This window comes from Camelus dromedarius, chromosome 4, assembly GCF_036321535.1.
Source record: "Camelus dromedarius isolate mCamDro1 chromosome 4, mCamDro1.pat, whole genome shotgun sequence".
Lineage (NCBI taxonomy): Eukaryota > Metazoa > Chordata > Mammalia > Artiodactyla > Camelidae > Camelus > Camelus dromedarius.
In genome coordinates, this window is record NC_087439.1 from 42004645 (window position 1) to 42024439 (window position 19795).

Here is a 19795-nt window from a genome sequence, read left to right on the forward strand (position 1 = left end):
TAGACAGAAGCTATCCCTTCTTATGAGAAATCCTTTGCCTGTTGTCTTAAAAGCCTAGAAAACTAATGCGAGGTTTACTTGATTCACCTTGTTAATTATGATCGTTTGTTTTATGCTACCAGAAATTGGTTTTATTCTCAGAAAAATAATGTTTTGAAAGTAGAGTGAACCTTGAAACTTCATGCCTTCCAAACCTTTTATTTTCTGAGTGAAAAACCTAATGTTCAGGAAAGTTAAATGATGAGCTTAAGGTGTTGCAGTTTTTGTAACAACAGCATTTCTGATCTTCTGGAAGAGGGACTAGGAACCAGTAGCTTAGGAAGTTTGAACAGTTAAGTAAATGTTTTTATTTAATGTTACATGTGATAACACATGAAAAAATATACACCAAGTTTTAGCAACATTTGATTTGGGCTTCTTATTTCCTACTATATAAATTTTGTGGCCTTGACTTTGGTGTGTAATCATGTTTTGCTACTGTCATAAAAAACTGAGATAATTTCTACCTTAGAAATGAATGTTGCAATCTTCTTCAGTATTATAAAATAAGAACTTTATTGCTGAATGAGGTCACTTCTTTTAAGTATAATTGTTCATGGATGATTTAATTACATTATTTATCATTCACAGGATATGTAGTAATTGAATATATTCCTGTTTATAGCCTACGAATGGGCTAATAGTATTTGCCATTCCTTCTCATTTCCATTCTCAAGTAGGCATTTTTTTTTAATAATAATATTACATCCCATATTTCAGATGGTCAGTCATGCAGCTCCCACCATCTGAAATACAACATTGTTGTGCATGCTGCTTTGTGCTAAGTTCACTGGGGAAAAAAAGTATTATTGGCTTTATGTACTTAGTCATAAATTTCAAGATATTATAAAGGATGGATTCAGTGTAGTTTGTAATATCTATTCACGTTGGTAAGTTGTTCATTTATTCAACTTTTTAAAAAGTGCAATGCAGGCACTGTCTTATACCACATAAGAAGGGCATGGTTCCTGCCCTTAAGAGATGTTATAGTTGTAGAATTATTTGTTCTGGAAGATGCTGGGAGATGAAAAAATTAAAGAGCATCCTATGATGGCCCCTGCTTCGGGGAGAAGCACCTCACTTAATCCAACTGTCTATCATAAAAATGGAAAATGTGAATACCTTTGACCTAGAAAATCCAGTTTCAGGAACTTATCCAACAGAAATATTTATAGAGTTCACAAAAATACAGGAACAGAGATACTCATCACAGCCTTGCTAGCTATACAGCAAAATTGGAGACATGTAAACATCCATCAGTAAGTGACTTTAATTAAATTTATAGACTGGAATGCTATGCATCATTTACAGAGAATGAGGTAGATTTATAAGTGTGAGATAGAAATATACTGAGATGTATTAATTGTAAGGTCAAGTGTAAAACAACATAAAATATTATATTATTTATAGTAACAAATAAAGAATATGTTTGCATATACATAAAACATTGCCTGGGCAGTTAGTCAAGAAGCTGTTCTGGGAGGAGAGTAGGACAATAGTATTTTATACCTTTCTGTACATGTTAGTTTTTTCTCCCTTAAGTAAGAGGCATGCATTATTTTTACAGCCTAACCAAAAAACACCAGCAAACTTCTATAAAATTTGCAAAGACCTATGAGTACTTGTCCCATTCCCTATCGTAACTTTTTAATCCTCATGTGACTCATAAGATACCATTAGGGGGGTTAAAAGTGTTCTATAGCCTTAAAATATTAGAATGGTTATTGGCCTAGAAGTTAATCTTTACCTCCGTGATCTCCCCTGGTATTTGTTGTTTGTATGAATAAACGACCACCTGTTGTTCAGATTGCTCTGCCCAAAGCAGAAGTCCATTTACCGAATCCTTTGTCCCAGCGCAGAGCTGTTTTCCCCAGAGGAGAAAGGGGGACTTTATTTTTACAAAGGTCTGTATGAGCTAATTGTTTCCCTGATATTAGAACTCATTTCTTTTAGTAAATCTCATCACGTAGGCTGAAGAGTAAGCTGTTTTATTCTCTTTATTCAGCCCATATTGCTGGGAAATCTTTGGGTTCATAACAGGATCATACTGAACCAAACGCTGTAACTCAGGGGGCCACCTGGTGACGTGCACATTCTGACATTTGAGTATTTTATTAATTAAGAACTATACTCAACTATTGATGAGTTCCTGAAGGCCTTGCACCTTACCAGGCTACCAACCACTAAGACAGGCTTTTCAAGACTTGCTTATTGTAAGACTCTCCTGGGGAGCTTTGTATTGATTTCTTCTACCTCATTTTAATAGTTCAACTCACTAGACATTTTTAGGCTCTTTTCTGGTGAGTCTGATTTAATTTGAGGTGAGACTTGGAACTATATTTTTAACTGTTGCCCTGGTTGGCTTTTAGAATTCTGTGAGTAGTTTTTTTTGTTTTGTTTTGTTTTTTTAATGTGCTAAGATTGCTGAAAGGTAAAAGAGGTTTATATAATAGGCCCAGAGACTTGGAATCCACCATATTGAAGTTACCCTTGCATTGATTTGGATATTTAAGGCATAGTCTGAAGAGAATGCCATGGAAACGCTAGGATTATGGTGTGGTGGGGCAGGGAGAGGAGAATCATAAAGTTCTAAGATGAACTACTATATATAAAATAGATAAACAACAAGGTCCCACTGTATAGCACAGGGAACTATATTCAATATCTTGTAGTAACCTATAAGAAAAAAGACTATGAAAAGGAATAAATGTATATACATGTATATGTATGACGGAGACATGCTGTACACCAGAAATTGACACATTGTAAACTGACTATACTTCAATTTAAAAAAAATTAAATGAAATTCTAAGACATACCTAGCTAGTTTCATACTAAATTTCATGCAGTTAACTGCTGAATGAGTTTTATTTTAGCAAATTATAACATATTACATATAGAACAACCTCTGCTGTGTTTGAATGAATTCCCTCCTCACTCTCCTTGTCATTGAGAGAAATATGTCTACATACTTTAACCATTCTCCAGAAATCCTATCATCCACCTCCTTACATGTTTATAGGATCACAATCTTATAGTTTCTGTGATCTGCTCGAGTGCTGCCCCTATTTGAGGTTATCAGTGAGTATAAGTCAATAGATACTTCTCCTGGGTGGGGCAAATGGCCGCCCTTAGGGCTGAGGTAGATTAAAAGCACAATCTGTTTACCTTTAGAAATCTGTGTTTTCTGAGACTGCAAGAAATACAGCTGAACAAGACATTTCTTCACCACCTTAGATGAATGATGGACATTAATAATGCAGGTAAGGATCAGGCCAAGTGATCCTGAAGAGAAAACAAAGTCCAGAAGCCCTAATTCCTTTTAGAGGAATACATTTAAATGGGAAGCTCAATAGTTCCATCATAGCAAAGAATGAGGTGAGTATTATACAGTCCTTATCCTTAAGTTCTAAAAAGTCAAAACTCAATTTCTGGACTCTCACACCTTGAAAATATTTATGCATATACACAACTATACATATACTCACACTTGTCTCTGTGTCTATTTCTTTGTAGATAACAGAGAGGTACTATACATGTGCTGATGGATGTGATGTATATCCATTTAAATATTTATTACATATATTCAATGTTACTATACTGTACCAAGGCCAATTTTCATTTGTAACTTTTGTGATATTTTATTATTTTATATATCTTTATAAAGACAGCCCTCTGATAAAGTGTGTAAGTAAAGGGGAAAAGACCTTAGAGGGGTAAACAACTCTTTTACAAATAGAACTATTTAGAGCTATGCTAAAAATTCATTAACTTGCTCATTTACTAAATACCTAGTGACTACCTTCTCTGTACAAAGTACTCTAATACAGAGTATTCTCTCTTTGTACCCCAAGTGGTCATCCACCATTGCTCCATTTCCCACATCTTTCTTCCCCCCCTGGGGCCCCAGGCTTAGGGTCTGGCACCAGTCCTTTCTCCTAACAGAGACCATACCCTACTGCTTGTAGCCCCTGGGCGGTCACTCCCCTCAGTCCCATTTCTACCCTAGGTTTTCTACCCCAGGTTTTCTTGCTGTCAGCTGGGTAGACCTATGTGTGCACGCACGCACGTGAGTGTGTTTGTGTGTTTAGCTCCCCTTCTCCCACACTTTGGAGAAGAAAAATAGCCTCATTTTGTAATAAAACACTGTTAATTAACCAAAAGTAACTGGGCAAACGATAAAATAAAAAATGTAATCTTTATTAGTTTTGCACATTTTTAATGTTGGTTAGCATCATTTAGGGTAATAGTAGCATTTTCCAGCATGCAGTTCACAAATACAATTTATCTAAGTAGTTTTAAGAAAAAGGGTGCCTATGGTTTGCTTCTGTAAGAAACACAAAATGTCCTGATGTAATTGACTACATAAGTTCACTACTCTGTTCTTGGGGGAAAAAAATTGCAAAACTCACATATTTAGAGCAGTCTAGAGCAGCCTGACTCCAAAGAAATGAAAACATAAACAGAAGTTAGGAAAAAAGGACAAAAATGAAAAAATAAGAACTACCTTCAATCAGTTAGTGTAGGCACTACCAAAAATGTAATAAAAATTTATACCTTTATCCAATTGCAAAGCATAATTTGGATGAAAGTTGTGAACCTATTTTTGCCCTTTAAAATTATGAAATAATCTAAAATTAGCAAATGTAATAAAAAAGCAGCAATGTACAACTACCCAGTCTTGTTTTCATTTCTTATTTAGCAAATTTCTTCCATGAAAAAGTACTATGGACAGAAAGTAAGAAAGTGATCGTGGTATCAATCTTAAGATAATTTCCTCTTCATATTTATGTACATAATGCTGAAAAATAAAATAAAATGACTTTTTTTTTTACAGTATTTATATTTGCTTAGAAAATTCTAAACACATTTTAACAGGTTAAGCAGTGGGTTTGTTTTTTTTTTTAACATGTCTGTACAGTCGGGCTATACACCATATGTTATCCACTTAAAATTAAAAACAACCAAAAAGCTGTTAAAGTGCTGCAAACTATTGCTTAATGAGTTAAAGAAATGAGATCTGTTGAACAATTTCCTTGACTTTACCACTGACATATGGTTTCTCATATGAGATTCTGAGCAGTGGGAGAAACCTGATACAGCAGCATGGTAATAGAAACATGCATTGATAGCATCCAAACTACCTATAATGGTACAGAGTACATTATATTACCTGTGTAAAGCTTGCACTCTACATTTCTTGTGGTACATATTTGATGCAATAAATACTGTGCTTAGGTCATTATTTGTTTGCTCAAACGTGCACCACAGGGTAAAATGACTATTTACATAATAAATAGCATTTCATTAGCATATACGTTGTCAACCTTGCTGAGCTGAAGATGGCTAAACAAAGTGCAGGACTAAGCAGAAATTTATAAAGGGTTCTTTTGGTCATTTCCGTCTTTCAGTGGGGAGCAATGCTCATTCTTCAGTTTTTTAAATACAATAAACAGAAACATAACACTTACGACTCCAGACATTTGAGCAAAGTTTGCACCTGCTAAGATTTAATGGGCTACCCACCCAAAATGATGGACTTGGCCTAGGGGCTGGATTTGACAAAACAAGATCAGCAAAGCACCTCCAATCATCACCTAATTACCCTCCCAGAAACATGGATGGAATTTCAGAACTCATTGTTTTCTTTGTGACTTTTTTTCATGCATGATCTCTAGTGTAGCATGCCCTCATGCAAACCATGTCTTTATGCAGATGGGAGGGCCGTGTGTTTGCCATAACCCCCGTGGCATACCTGTTAAAGAGGTCCTTTTGCCTATTTCCCAACAGAAACCCCATTTACAAAAATAGTCACATACAATAGACAACATATGGACTAAAAAAAAAATGAATCCACTAACAGATTTTGTAAAAATGTGACAAATGTGGCAGTTGAAATGCAAAGAGTGGATACAATTACTACACTAAAGTGTTTCATGTTTGACAACCCCCAGATTCTAGGTTTGCACCCCTTTGAACTGGTCCCTACAGTCTGAGTAGCCATTTTGTCTCTCGTCTTCAGCAGTGTCAGCTGGTAGTGAGAACAGTAACCTCCTGTCAAGGTCGTCTCCCCTTTACACAGAGTCACAGTTTTCCGACAAGGGGTCACTGTCTGATTGTAGGCACTGACCTTAAGTAGACGTGTGTAAAAACAGTCAGTTTGGCATTGACCTCCTAAGGAGTCCTGTTGACAAAAATACATCACCTTCACAGGCTGTAAACAATTTGTCACCCGGTGATTTTTATTTATTTTTTGTTTACTTGCCTTTGGCTTTTTCATCTTTGCCTTCCTGCTCGTGTTTCTCCACAATTGGCTTTGTTACCCGATCATAGGAGGGTGGACAAGCTGCTGTGGACATGGTCAGATCAGTTTTTTCTGTAATAGAGTTTTCATTTATTCGGTCAATTATCATGTCTTCTTTTACAAGAAGATTAGCCCCACCTTTGATTTTATTTTTATTATACGTAAATGAAGCTTGTTTTACAGTTCGTTTTAAAAGGTGGCGCCTGTAAGCACGCTGAATAATAACAGCGGACACCTCCTCTTGTTTTCTTTTTAAAGTTGTAGTTATTGGCTGATAGGAGACCTTTGATGGGTTGGAAGCCATGAATCGATCTTCCATCTGTATTCGAAGAGCGTCCATCTCTCCACTCTCCCCTAGAACCCGCTTCGTAAAAGCAAATAAGATGTCAAGACAGTGGATTCGGTCACCACTTACCATGGGCAAATCCATGGCAATAAGCTGGAGTTTGTTCGGTTGTGGCAGATTGAGGGGAGGTTCAAGAGCAGCTGCAAACTGAGACAGTTTTTCAAATTCCATGAACTGGGTGGCATCCGGATCAAACTTCTCCCAAACCTCGTAGAACATCTCAAAGTCATCCTCACTCAGGGGCTCTGCACTTTCTTCAGTAGCAACACTGAAGTTCTCCAGGATGACAGCAATGTACATGTTCACCACAACCAGAAACGATATGATGATGTAACTGACAAAAAAGAAAATCCCAACAGAGGGGTTCCCACAGTCTCCCTTAACTGAGCTGCCAGGGTTAACTTTATTAGGGTCACAGTCGGGTGGTTTACTGTTGAGAATAGGTGCTAGCAACCCATCCCAGCCAGCAGAGGTGGTGATCTGGAACAGGCAGATCATGCTGTTGCCGAAGGTCTCAAAGTTGAACATGTCATCAATTCCAACTTCCCTCTTAACATAGGCGAAGTTGGACATGCCAAAGATGGCGTAGATGAACATGACCAGGAAGAGCAGGAGGCCGATGTTAAACAGCGCAGGAAGGGACATCATCAAAGCAAAGAGCAGCGTGCGGATCCCCTTCGCCCCTTTGATCAGACGCAGGATTCGGCCAATCCTGGCGAGACGGATCACTCGGAACAGGGTAGGGGACACAAAATATTTCTCTATCAGCTCAGCCAGAAACATGCCTATGGATAAAAAATGAGAGTATCAACCAGTGAAGAAGTTATCCATTAAAATAATACTCAAATATCTGTTAAAGCTCCAAGGTAAAGTTCAGAGTACTAAAATTGAGTTACCTAATCTTAAATGTGACAAACATATTACATATATATATATGTATATATATACACACACACACACACATATATATTACATTTTATAAATAAACCTTAATTTTGACATTCAGCATTAAATTTGACTCAGTATTTGCTATGGACTAAATTGTGTCTTCCCCCTAAATTCATACGTTAAAGCCCTGACTCCTTAAGGTGGTGGTATTTGGAGATAGGGCTTTGGGAGATAATTAAGTTTAGATGAGGTCATGAGGCTGGAGCTCTCAATAGGATTAGTGCTCTTAAGAGAGAAGACACTAGAGAGCTTGCTCTCTCTTTCTCCCTGGCCTGGAGGACATAGTGAGAAGACAGCCATCTACCAGCCAGGAAGATGGCTCTCGTCGGAAACCCACCACACTGGCACCTTGACTTGGACTTCTGGCCTCCAGAACTGTGAGAAGATACGTTTCTCTTGTTTAAGTCACCCAGTCTGTGGTAATTTATTATGGCAATCTGAGGTGACTAAGACAATGTTCAATTCAATAAGGATTTTATAGTACCTTTTTAATTTGAGGGAACAGCTCTAGACTATTTTTACCTTACACAAAATCCCAAGACTGAATCTAACAAAATAAGTAAAAAAATTCTCAAGTCTGTCTGAAGAGTAGTAGCCAACAGTATAAATACATGTTTATATGAATATAATTAATATAATTTTTTTCTGAACCTGCTAAATCATATACCCTCTATTCAGTCCTTATGCATCTAAAAGTATCTGTAGCTTTTAATGCTATTGTCATCTCTCCATGAACTTGATGCTTCCCTAAGCTTCGACTATAATATTCTTACATATTTTTATATGTGCTCTGGTGCATTTCTAAAAGGTTTTAAGCTGATGCTCCTTCTGGTTTCCTGTGTCTGGCATTGGTCTCTCAGTTTTCTTCTTTAAAGCTTCTTTCTCCAGTTGCCTTTTAAATAATGAAATAATAATTGAGATGAAGAGGAGCTCAAGAAACCAAGTATTTCTGAGTTACACTAACTCATTCTGTAAAAAGTGTGTGTACATGTGTGTGGTGGGGAGGAGACAGTGAGAGAAACAGAGGTGAATGCAGCTAAGTATCCTATTCACAACTGATTACACCACAGATTAGTGTGGGAATTAATGACAACACATGAGTTGGATATAAGCTTAACTTTTTGGAGGGGCAAATGGCATAAAGAGCTGCCCAACAGAGATGCCCCATATTAGATGGTAAAATACTGACCCACTCATATCACCTGGTTTAGGAAGAATGAATATCTTAGGCTCACAGGCAGACTTCTTTACTGGAGCTAGAGCTGTATCTTTAATGAGATGAGCTATATTGCTCATGTGACCTGTTTAACATTTCAGGCTTTGAAGGGAATGAATGATAAAATGATGTTCCACGCTATATCACTTCTTCTCTGCATCATTACTACAAACCCATTTCAAGATAATTTAGAAAATCTCTGATCTGCTGCATTAAAGAACCTACCACCTGCATTTGCTGACATTTTGTTCTGAGCCTTATTCTCTTTTCACTCTATCCTCTTCCTTATTTGCCACGAGCTTCCACTCCTTTCTGCATACTAATGACTCTATGTCTGATGCACTGCCTCTCTTGAGGACCAGATTAAATTCCTAGTCCTCTTTTCAAGAGAGCTGTCTGGATATTTTAGAGACTATTCCATCTCAACATGTCAAAAGCATTTTTATCTTAGTTCATAGCACATTTCTAGTTCAAATGAATGAGACTCTACTATATTGACAAATAATATATCTAGTCTAAAATGGGTAGAATAAGATACAATACTCTAGGTATAGCAGGAGCCTCATTTTGTAAGAAAGACAGACACACTTGAGTGAAATACAACAAAAATTTTTACAGTGGTTTTCTCTGAGTGGTGGGATGACCTCTAATTTAAACTTAATTGTTCCAACTTTTACTTTTATTGAGCGGAACTTAAGAGATGTGCAATACTTCTTACCTACAATGGAGAGAATGACAACCACAAAATCAAAAATATTCCAGCCTATGGTAAAATAATAATGTCGGAGGGAGATGAGCTTCAACACACACTCTCCAGTGAACAGCACAATGAACACCAGGTTGATGCGTGACAAAATGCTCGTCACATATTCACTCTGGTCATCAGTTTCCACCATCATTGTGACCATGTTGAGACAGATGAGAATCATGATGCTTATGTCAAAGACTTGTCTGGTTACAAAGTCAAAGACCATTCCTTGAAATTTGTTCTGTAGAGAAACAGAAATGCTTTTAGCAACACAGAAGTTTTCTTGTACATATTATCTTCTGCATAAGTACTTTTTGCACTGACTGTCTAGTATTGTACATAGGAATCACTGGCCCTGAGTTTTGTAAAAGATGACTTATAGCCCATTAATTTTTTAAATTTAGTTAACTAAATTGTATTTACCAGTATGTAGTCCACAGAATAACAATCCCTTGTGAAAAGCGGATTTCTGATAAGAAACATTGCATACTATATATTTCTCTGAGAGGCACAAAATGCATATTAATGTATTAAAATTACAAGAAGTTAAGAAACCTGCTCAATTTTGTTTTATCAGAATTTCCAATGATCAGTTGGACCATAAAGCAGTTTCAAAATAAAGTATCTATTAACATTCCATTTGCTTTCTTGTCAAAGAATTGTTATGGGGAACTTGGGATTTCCATGACACACCTAGAACATTATGCATTTAAAGTCCATGTGTGTCAGTACTGATGTTCTTCCATCAAACGGTCTTTGCTGACATTGTCACATACAGAATGCTGAGTCTACACAGGGATAATCAGACCAGAATGACATTCCTTACACTTGGATGTCAAAAACGCATGTCCCTTGTCACTAATCTGTGGTTTTGCCCACCCCGGTTCTGCCACTGTCATTTACTGCAGGCCACTGCCTGGCCCATTTCCCTTGGCCCCTCAGGAACTTTGAGGATATCTTCTATCTTACATTTTTCCCATACACATTCCTACTTCCAATGTTAAGGATTAACAGAGCCTTAACATTCTCAAGAAGGCAACTTTTGGCTAGCACGATATGAGTATGAATGAACAGAGTGTTCATTAATATTTTATTCCTCAGTACGCCCCAGAAATTATTTTAACCTCACATATCATCATCATAAACATCAACACAGCATGGGATAACGCTTCTCCATTTCACAGTGGTAGTTTGGTTGGTTCCTCATAGAAACATGACGTTTGTTATTTATCATCATGAATTGTATTTATTGACTCTGACTTCTGTAGACATTTGTAATTTCTAACTTTGTAGTCATATATATGAATAGCAGAGACTGGAACACCTTCCTTCTCTGAAATACCCAATACCTCCAATGACAAATAAAATAGAACTAAGGTGTTATTTCACTCAATACTTCATCAACTTGTTAACCTAGCAGAAAAGTACATTTTTTTTAACCCCATCCAAGATTCACCCCTCTCCCTAACATCACTCAGCAACCACCCTTGAGTTACATGATCAAATTTCTTGTGCATATCACACTGTCTATGTGAACTTCGCCATGCCGTTTGGATTCCAGTTGTGACATTCTAAATGCCTTGAAGATAACGGTGCATTTTCTGTTTCTTTGTTTTCTTTTTGGCCTCTCCCTTTTTAAAAAATTTTACCATTACCATAAGAGGTATAAATTAATGATGCTCTAAAAGCGGAAGAAATCTTTGCTGCTGAAAATGTTAGCTGCTATCTCTTCTGTGAGAAAATCCATGCAAGTTTTTGTTTTTGTGTATTTTTTCCCCCCACATCATTTGGTATTTCTTACTCCTGGTCGAGGTATAGGCTTCTGTGGCTTTTTTGATCCTAATTTTTTCATTGCATTATAGTATTTCTTCTGTTCTTCTGTCATAAAGATGTCTTGACCTCCGAAGTATAGAAAAGAAAAATCAAAATTGATTAAAACTGTGTCCCTTTGCACATAGTTTTTCAATGTTAAACTTAAAATAGGAAAGGGACAGTTAAAAAAGGCAATGCAAAATTCAACCAATTAGTATAATTATGCCTGGAATTTTAAATTTGAAACATTAAAACCAGTTTTTAGGTACTATAATCTGATTCATTTCTCACAACCATCCAAAACTGACTTTCTTATTTTCATTATTATTTAACAGAGGAAAAAAATCCCAGAAACTAGGGGTTAAGTATTTTAACCAAGTCCATACACTCAGTGAGTGGTAAAATTTGGTTCACTGAGATACTAAATACTTGGTTCCTTGCACTATACATACTGCCTTTCTGAAGTTAAAGACAACGATTTTCTTATTCATATATAGTAAAAAATCAGAGTAAGTATTGCATGACGGTTTTGAGTTACTCATTGAAAGCCACTTTCACTCTGCCAAGAATTAGAGCAAAAGAATAGAAAGGAAGCTGGACAAGTTGGTAGATAAGTTAAGGGAAAAGTCAGATGTCATATGTACAGAAGGTATGTGATAGGCCAGTAGGTACAGAGGATTGGAACTCAGGTTCATAAGTGAAATGAAAGAGCTTGATAGTGACAACAGAACAATGTTGATAATAATAAAAGGGGATGGGGCAGAGATGTTCTCTAGAGAAAGCATCCCCTACAATGCAAACACTCATTGTGTAAGAAGAAAACATACTGAGCAAATGAGATGATCAGTACACAGAGGAAAAAAAGAAATGGCCAAAAAAGCCCTTGAAAATGTATTCAAACCTACTAGTAATAAAAGACATAAAAATTCAAATTAAATACAATTTTCATTTATCAAATATCAAGTATTAAAAAACAGAACATTTAATGCTAGTGAAGCAGCAGTGACATGAGCACATCCACATGTCGTTATTGGGAGTATGAGTAGGCATGTTATTTTGGGAAAACAAAATACCTTCCTCTAGGAATTTATCTTAAGGAAATAATTAAAGGCTTAATTTTTTTTTTTGGCACAAAGACTTTTGACCAGGCACTGATAATGAATATATGAAGACTTAACAAAATAGGAAAATATTTAAGTAAAAAAGAATTCATAATTATAGGTAAAATAATTCAATAATAAGGGTATGTGTAGAAAAAGTCTGAACAGAAAAACATAAAATGCAAATAGTGGTTACTTCCAAGCAATGGTAATTCTTTACTGTCTGTGGTTTTGATCATGTGCATATATGATCAGGACGATAAAATGGGTTTAATAATGATAATAATTAATAAAATAAAGAGCTGTTCAATTCAACACTGGAACTGATCATTTATAATTACATATCATGGAGAAGTGTGAATAAACAAAAGAAACCAATAAGGGACAAAAATTATAAAAAGAAACACTAGAAGAAGCTCAGACATCCTGCCTGATTTATTGCAAAGATTCTAAGAGTTTTCACTAGAAAATATATTTTAAGGAGGGAAGTTGTAAGGAATAAAATAACAAGTTGACTTTGGGAAAGAGGCATATGCCTGAGTTCTTTTTTAATTATTCTCTTTCAAAAGAGAAAATGTGGTTCCGTGATTTTTTTGAAGAGGAAGAGGTTTGGAACCCATGCACAGGAATATGGGACACAGTCATTCCTGGCTTTCTATCTCCTGAAAGAGATGGGTAGTGAATGGCAGAGGGGAAGGATAAAAAAATAGATTCTAAAATATTCACTTGGTAGAGAAAATGTTTCAAATCATTTATTATTTTAGTGGGAGAGAAAATATTAGAAATACTTATCTTCTTTTTTTGCTGGTTGAAATTATCTATGATGACACCAATAAACAGGTTCAGGGTGAAGAAGGACCCAAAGATGATGAAAATAACAAAGTAAAGATACATGTATAGACTTTCCTCATACTTCGGCTGGAGTTCCACCTACCAAAGGAAGATATTTTGTAAAATATTACAGTACATTTTGATGCTGGAAGTCATTGGTGCTTTTCCACAAGAATAAAAAAGAAAAATTTCTGGTAATACTTAAGCAGTACTTTTCCTTTTTTCCTCTCTAAATCAGCTACCTGTAAAAAAAAAAGTCTCTGAAATTAGTCTTTAGGATGATTTTTCATGTGAAAAATGGGGTATTTTAATGTGAAAAGTACAATTACTATGACTGAATGTATTTTTTCTAACTATAAATACAACTAATATCTTGCCATTTAGACAGCAGTGTGCTAAATTTTGCAATTTTTAAGGTACTACATTTTAATAGTTTAAAAATTACTAGTGAAAAAATTTTACATCAACAAATGTGTATAGATTATGTTTGGAAACAATCATTTGTACATGCATGAATTTATTTAGCAAACAATAATTGAGTTACTTATTTAGGTGTTTGGCATCCTGCCTTCAACATTATAACACTGAATTTTTCAAATTGAGTAGATACAACTATACACTGCATCTTCTAAATCCTCAACTGATAATTTAATCTCTAGGTGGTACTTATGGTAAGTAAGTACACTTATTTACCACTGATTAAAGAGGTAAAGGAGTCACTATAGATAGTGAGTGCCTTAATAGATTCATGTCCTAAAGACAGCAGAATTTAAAATCAACCAAACACACAACAAAATAGTAAGTAACAGAAATAACTCAACTCTGGGGGATATTAGAAAGGAACCCAACATAAAACTAAAGCCATTTATGGGAAATGCACATCAAGAAAGAGAAAAGTGAGCTCTATCAGGTCAATTTGAAGATGACAGGACAAAGGTCATTCCTTATAACGAGAGACTAAACAGATGCGATTTCAGAATGAAAAGATAAAGAGAAAATACTAAATTTTACAAAGTTTTGAAGAGCAGAGTTGGAAGGAGCATGGATTTCAATTCTCATCTTTTGAAGCCTGAAAGAGGCTGTTGTAGGAGAGATCAAAAAAGTGGGTCTTAGGTGGTATAAACTTAAAGGAAACTGTTGATCATGGAAGTGATAATAGTATCGGTAAAGACTCCAGTAAATTTATGGATTGTTTTTATCATACAAAAGAACGAATTTTAAAGTACAAAAGTATAAGGCTGTTAGAAAAATATAAGGCTGTCTAGACAAATTCTCTAACTTGTCAAATATGGAGGGTAAATATACATTCAACTACTGATGACAATCATGTATCTCTTCACATTTGCTCCAGCTTGCCAAAATAATTATTGATTATATAATTGGTGAATAAAAAGGAAACAAAATAGAAAAATATTTAATAGAAGGATATTTGTTAGTTATTAAAAATAAGCATGTGTTACTTTACTTAGACTTTCACCATAATTTATGTTTTGATATATCTTAGTAAGATCTTTCTGATAAATATTGCTCTATTTGAATATTAATCTGAGTCATATTTTTACTTTAAAATAAATCATTGTAGAATCATTCCATTCAGTTGCTATGCTCAAATTAATTTTAACACCTAATCAACATTATGAAAAGACTTCGGATATAAAGAATACTTACATTTCGTGAATCAACAGCTGCGTACATTATATCCATCCATCCCTTAAAGGTGGCCTATTAAAAAGGATATGCATGTTTTACTTGGAGTAAAAATAATTCAGACTTGATGTTTAATAAATATCCATATTTCTTAAAAAGGAACATTTTGGAAAGATATCTTAAAACAAAGTTTACATGGATTTTGGACCAACACTATCTCAATAAATCTTTTCATTTCTAGATCATATAATGAGCAAAATCATCCTCTGGTATATCCTCCTGCTTGATAACCAATTCACAAGTACTTCTCAATTCTTCAGAATTAAAGGAATCATGCAATGTAAAGTGCTATCAAAATTTGGTGGAATAGTTTTAGAAAGATTTACAAATGCCAACACACTCGGCAATGTTTGCAGCAGCAAAACAATTACAACTTAGACCTGATGATCATCCACTGAAATCTACCTGCAAGGTGATCAAAGTGACTGAAAGTGTAAGATTCCTCTTCATTGTAATACTGTAAGGATCATACAGGTATACAAAAAGTCAGAGTTGTAACTAACATTTTAAGAATTCTGAAGCGTAACACCTAGAAATAATCCTATGTTCCACTTTCTCCTCTGTAGTTTTTGATGAAAGTGAGTTCATTTGGGTAATAAAAGTGGAAAATAGTACAGTAAACATTTGGTATTCTCAAGTCTAATAACTTATAGTAACTTGTTATTTGTTCTAGGACACGAGTTTTGAGCCCTGTGGGCCTGTGAGGATTCGTTGCTTAGTGAGCAAGTCTAGCAAAGCTTTCAGCATCTGTATCTCAACACATCTTTGTTGCTATTACACTAGCTCTTGTGAAGAGGAAGAAAGCCAAGTTAAGGGTGCTTGTCATGGCAGTGAAGAGAAAGTAATGATTCTTAGCTAGGAAACAGAACCTATTTGTATATCAAAAAGGGAAATGTTGAATGTGTCAGTGGCTGAGGTCAATGATAGAACAAGTTCATTACATACTAGGTACAGGAACAGAACAAAGTGATTCAAGGAACCATTTCAATGAATTGCTAATCAACAGAGACATGATTCTGTATAAAACCAAGTATAAATCGGTACTTTAGAGTTTCTTTAGTAGCAAGATTTATTTAATGGCTTCGCACAGGATCTTTACCCTATCTTTTCAGAATTGTTTAGCCTTTTAAGGGGTTGCTTGAAATTTTAAATTTTTCTTTCTCAGTTTTATGGAGGAAGTGATATACATTAGTGATATTTACAAGTGTGACTATTAGTTAAGGGTGAGGATAAGCGCCCAAGGAAATAACATCATGTATCGACTATATTTATATCATACTCGCCAGATTTTTTTAAATCTCTATTTTAACTGCATGAGCATTCGGCATAAGTCAGAAACATCTATGAGAGAAATAAGAATTTCTAACAAGAAGGTGGAAAAAACTTTAAAGGAATCACAGTACCGACATCTCCGATAGAGATGCAAGAGGGTTTTGACCAGTGCAAGTTTCTGTGCTGGCTTAGTCTCCTGGCTGAACAATGGAAAACATAACCCCAGTGAAACGAAATCGATTTCTGCCCTAAAGACTCTATAGAACCACAGAAAAGAACTTATACAGCTTTTTCTTTTTTAAGCTGTGTTTTCAGTGGCCAAAATAGAACAGTATTTTTATAATGTTTTCCAAACAATCTGAACTCTTTTTATCCACTGCTTTGCTGTGATGCAGCTGCAGCCAGAAGCAGCATCAAATGGAAATGTTTAAGAGGCCACCATCTTTGGCGTTTTTATAAACTGTAAACTATTTTCTTTTGCATAAATCAGTCTTGGAGACCCAGTAGTGAAAACATTAATATTTAGGGGAAAAAAAGACCTTAAGTAATTATACTGCAAAGTCATTGGGGGTGAGACAAGTGCTTGGATTTCATTTCTGTGTCTCAGTGTCACCTGGTATTATTTCCATCTCACTATGAGGACTTAACCTAAAACCTAAATAGCCTTCCCCAATCTTCAATCTAAATGACACAACTCACTAGCAGTTAATACTGCCAGTTAGTTGCAATCCAATCAGGTGTGTGTGTGTGTGTGTGTGTGTGTGTGTGTGTGTGTGTTTGGTGGGGGGTGATCCGTCAGTGAAACAAGCTTTCCAATTGCAACAGGAAGAAATAATAGCAAATGCATTGATTTATTAATCTAGTTCATGTGGGAAGAGAGAGAAATATGAGAAGAAAGAGAAGAACTTTGGAAAGAACTAAAATACCTGGCCACTATTAACTGTCTGCACTGCTTACATATACTGACATTTCTACCCACTGGGCTCATCAACTTGCACTAATGAATCAAAATTAGAAAAAAGGAAATATATTATAAACTTTCTTCTTAGTAACTAAATAATAGCTGTATGTCATACTTTTTGGGGGGGGTATTGATAACATTTATTTTGCACTCATTACTTTGCTATTACTCCAAACAATAAACACATTTCAGAGAAAAGAGTGTTCACTTACAACTTGAAGCAAAGAGAGATACCCAAATCCTACATTATCAAAGTTTACTTTCACATTTTTCCATCGGGCAGTCTCATTTCTTTCTATCAGTATTAGGCAATCAGAATGATTATTCACTTCTTCGATGTCAAACATGTCACCAGTTGTGGTGTTAACACAGTGGTAGAATTTGCCAGCAAACAAATTTACGCCCATGATGCTGAAAATTAGCCAGAATATAAGACAAACCAGAAGCACATTCATGATGGATGGAATTGCTCCTAAAAGGGCATTCACAACCACCTAATACACAAATGGAAAAAAAGAAAAGTCAGAATTCTTATTGATTAAAATTTAAAAAAAAAATTCCCCTAGTAATCTTTAGCCTTTCTAATTTTTTTTTTTACTATCAAGACTATTCTAGGATATTTAAAAGCAAAGTAAAAAAGTCTTAAGATGAAATACATTCTTTCTTAAGCAATACATTTACAGAAACAAATATAGACAATATAACAAAAAAAAGTTTTAAAACTGAGAAGAGGAAGTATGAAAAGTTTAAAGGAAAAGCAAAATTAGAGGAATCTGCTGCCAGATGAAGACAGAAAATTTGTTTACTAGAAAAGGAGAAGTAAGAAATCCTAACAGAGAAGATTAACTCATTAAAAAGGGCAATTTATTAAAGAATGAAACTAAAATATTGGCATAGGGGTTTATTTGACCAGTATATTTTAATAAACTAAAAATTTAGATGTATAAAGATAAAAATATAATTAAATACCTAATATAATTTTGTCCTTAATTATTCATGCATTGCTATGACTAATAATTTTTGCATAAGAAGCAAGACAATTTAGCATTATGTATTTCATTAGATCATCACATCGTTTATTTCAAGCTCCAGTCATATCAGTTGTTTCATTTACTGAGTTTAATTTGATAAACTTATTTTAAATGAAACATAATTGAAATCAGTTTCTTAGGAAAAGAAGAAAAGAAGAGATGTCATATTTGGGATGACAGTTCCCAAATCTGATGTGATTACATCAAGTTATGGATCAAATAATTATCTACTCTTCTTCTTCTTTTTTTTTTTTTTTTAATGGAAGCATTTTCCCCCCTCTTATCTTTATTTCTGGATCACAAATTAAAAATCTGAATTTTTCTATTTAGCAACCCTGTGGGGATGCCTGTCCTTGCCTCCACCTCTACAGTTCCCATTGGAGCTGCATATGAGTAGCTAAGAGAGAGATAAAGACAGGCCCTAAAATGCTGCTAAGTAGCAGAGGATGCCTAAGACTTGAACATTCATCACTAAGTTGAATTCTACCTCTGAACTTCTATCATTCTTGTCAATGTGATCTCAAATAAACAACAGACATCGAAGTATCTCCTCTCTGCCATTTGATACTGATGTATTTTTTTGGCACATAGTCGATTTACAATGTTGTGTTTATTTCTGGTATACACCATAGTGATTAAGGATTGATTCGTAATTTTTTTTAATGGAGTTACTGGGGATTGAACCTAGACCTCATGCATGCTAAGCATGTGCTCTACCACTGAGATATACCCACCTGCCCTGCCATAACAATGAATTTTTAGAACAAATTTTTTGACTGCTTGTCTGAATAAAAGAATAGATGAAGCCAATGAAGCCATTCCTTATGCTTCTGAGCCCTTTTAAAATCTGTAAAGAACTCTAGGCCTCCTGGGGTTACAGTACAGTGTCATAAGTGGGCCAAGGGAAATAATTAATCCATTAATGACAGAGGGGAATGATAATGAAAAAACCAAGCCAGCTGAATATTCTAGGCAGATCCTTGCAATATGGGTGATGCAGCCTACCAAGCGGACACATGGTTCCTCACTTTATCTCATTTGGCTGTCTGCATTCACACAACGGAATGAATAAATCTTTGTTTTTTACTTCACTTCAAATGTGTGGATACACTTAGATTTCCTTTGGATGCAAGATTTAAAAAAGTTATTATTTATTTCCCCCCTTTTCCAAATATTTTGCCTGCTATCCAGATTAAAAAGCTGTTTCTACTGTGTATACACAAAGTATACGTTAAAATGCATGTTTTTACCTGTAACAGCCAAGTTAGGGCAAGAGCAGAACACTGGTAACCTATGCCTATTTCTTGAATTCTGGTCACATCAATCTGTAGGTTTCACACTTGTTTCTTCAGAACCATTCTCACCTCTGTCACTTCTCCACTTTCACAGGTCATCATTCTAGTTCTGACACCTATTAGTACATACTTGTACTGTTTTCAGAGTCTAACTTTCTCCTTCCTTTAATTCATGTAAGATGAAT

The 19795-nt window shown here is 35.2% G+C and overlaps 1 protein-coding gene across 1 annotated transcript in view; it reads right to left on the reverse strand.

Annotated features, from left to right (window-relative positions):
* Positions 1-4677: 4677 nt before the first annotated feature.
* Positions 4678-19795, reverse strand: part of SCN1A (sodium voltage-gated channel alpha subunit 1) — a 117766-nt gene continuing 102648 nt past the window's right edge. Inside the window, exons 22-27 of the mRNA XM_064484878.1 lie at positions 17497-17778; positions 15013-15066; positions 13306-13443; positions 11403-11507; positions 9572-9842; positions 4678-7474 (exon numbers count right to left, since the gene is read on the reverse strand). Coding sequence (XP_064340948.1) covers positions 6297-7474; positions 9572-9842; positions 11403-11507; positions 13306-13443; positions 15013-15066; positions 17497-17778 — 2028 coding nt within the window. The 3' untranslated portion in view covers positions 4678-6296. The remainder of the gene's footprint in view (positions 7475-9571; positions 9843-11402; positions 11508-13305; positions 13444-15012; positions 15067-17496; positions 17779-19795) is intronic.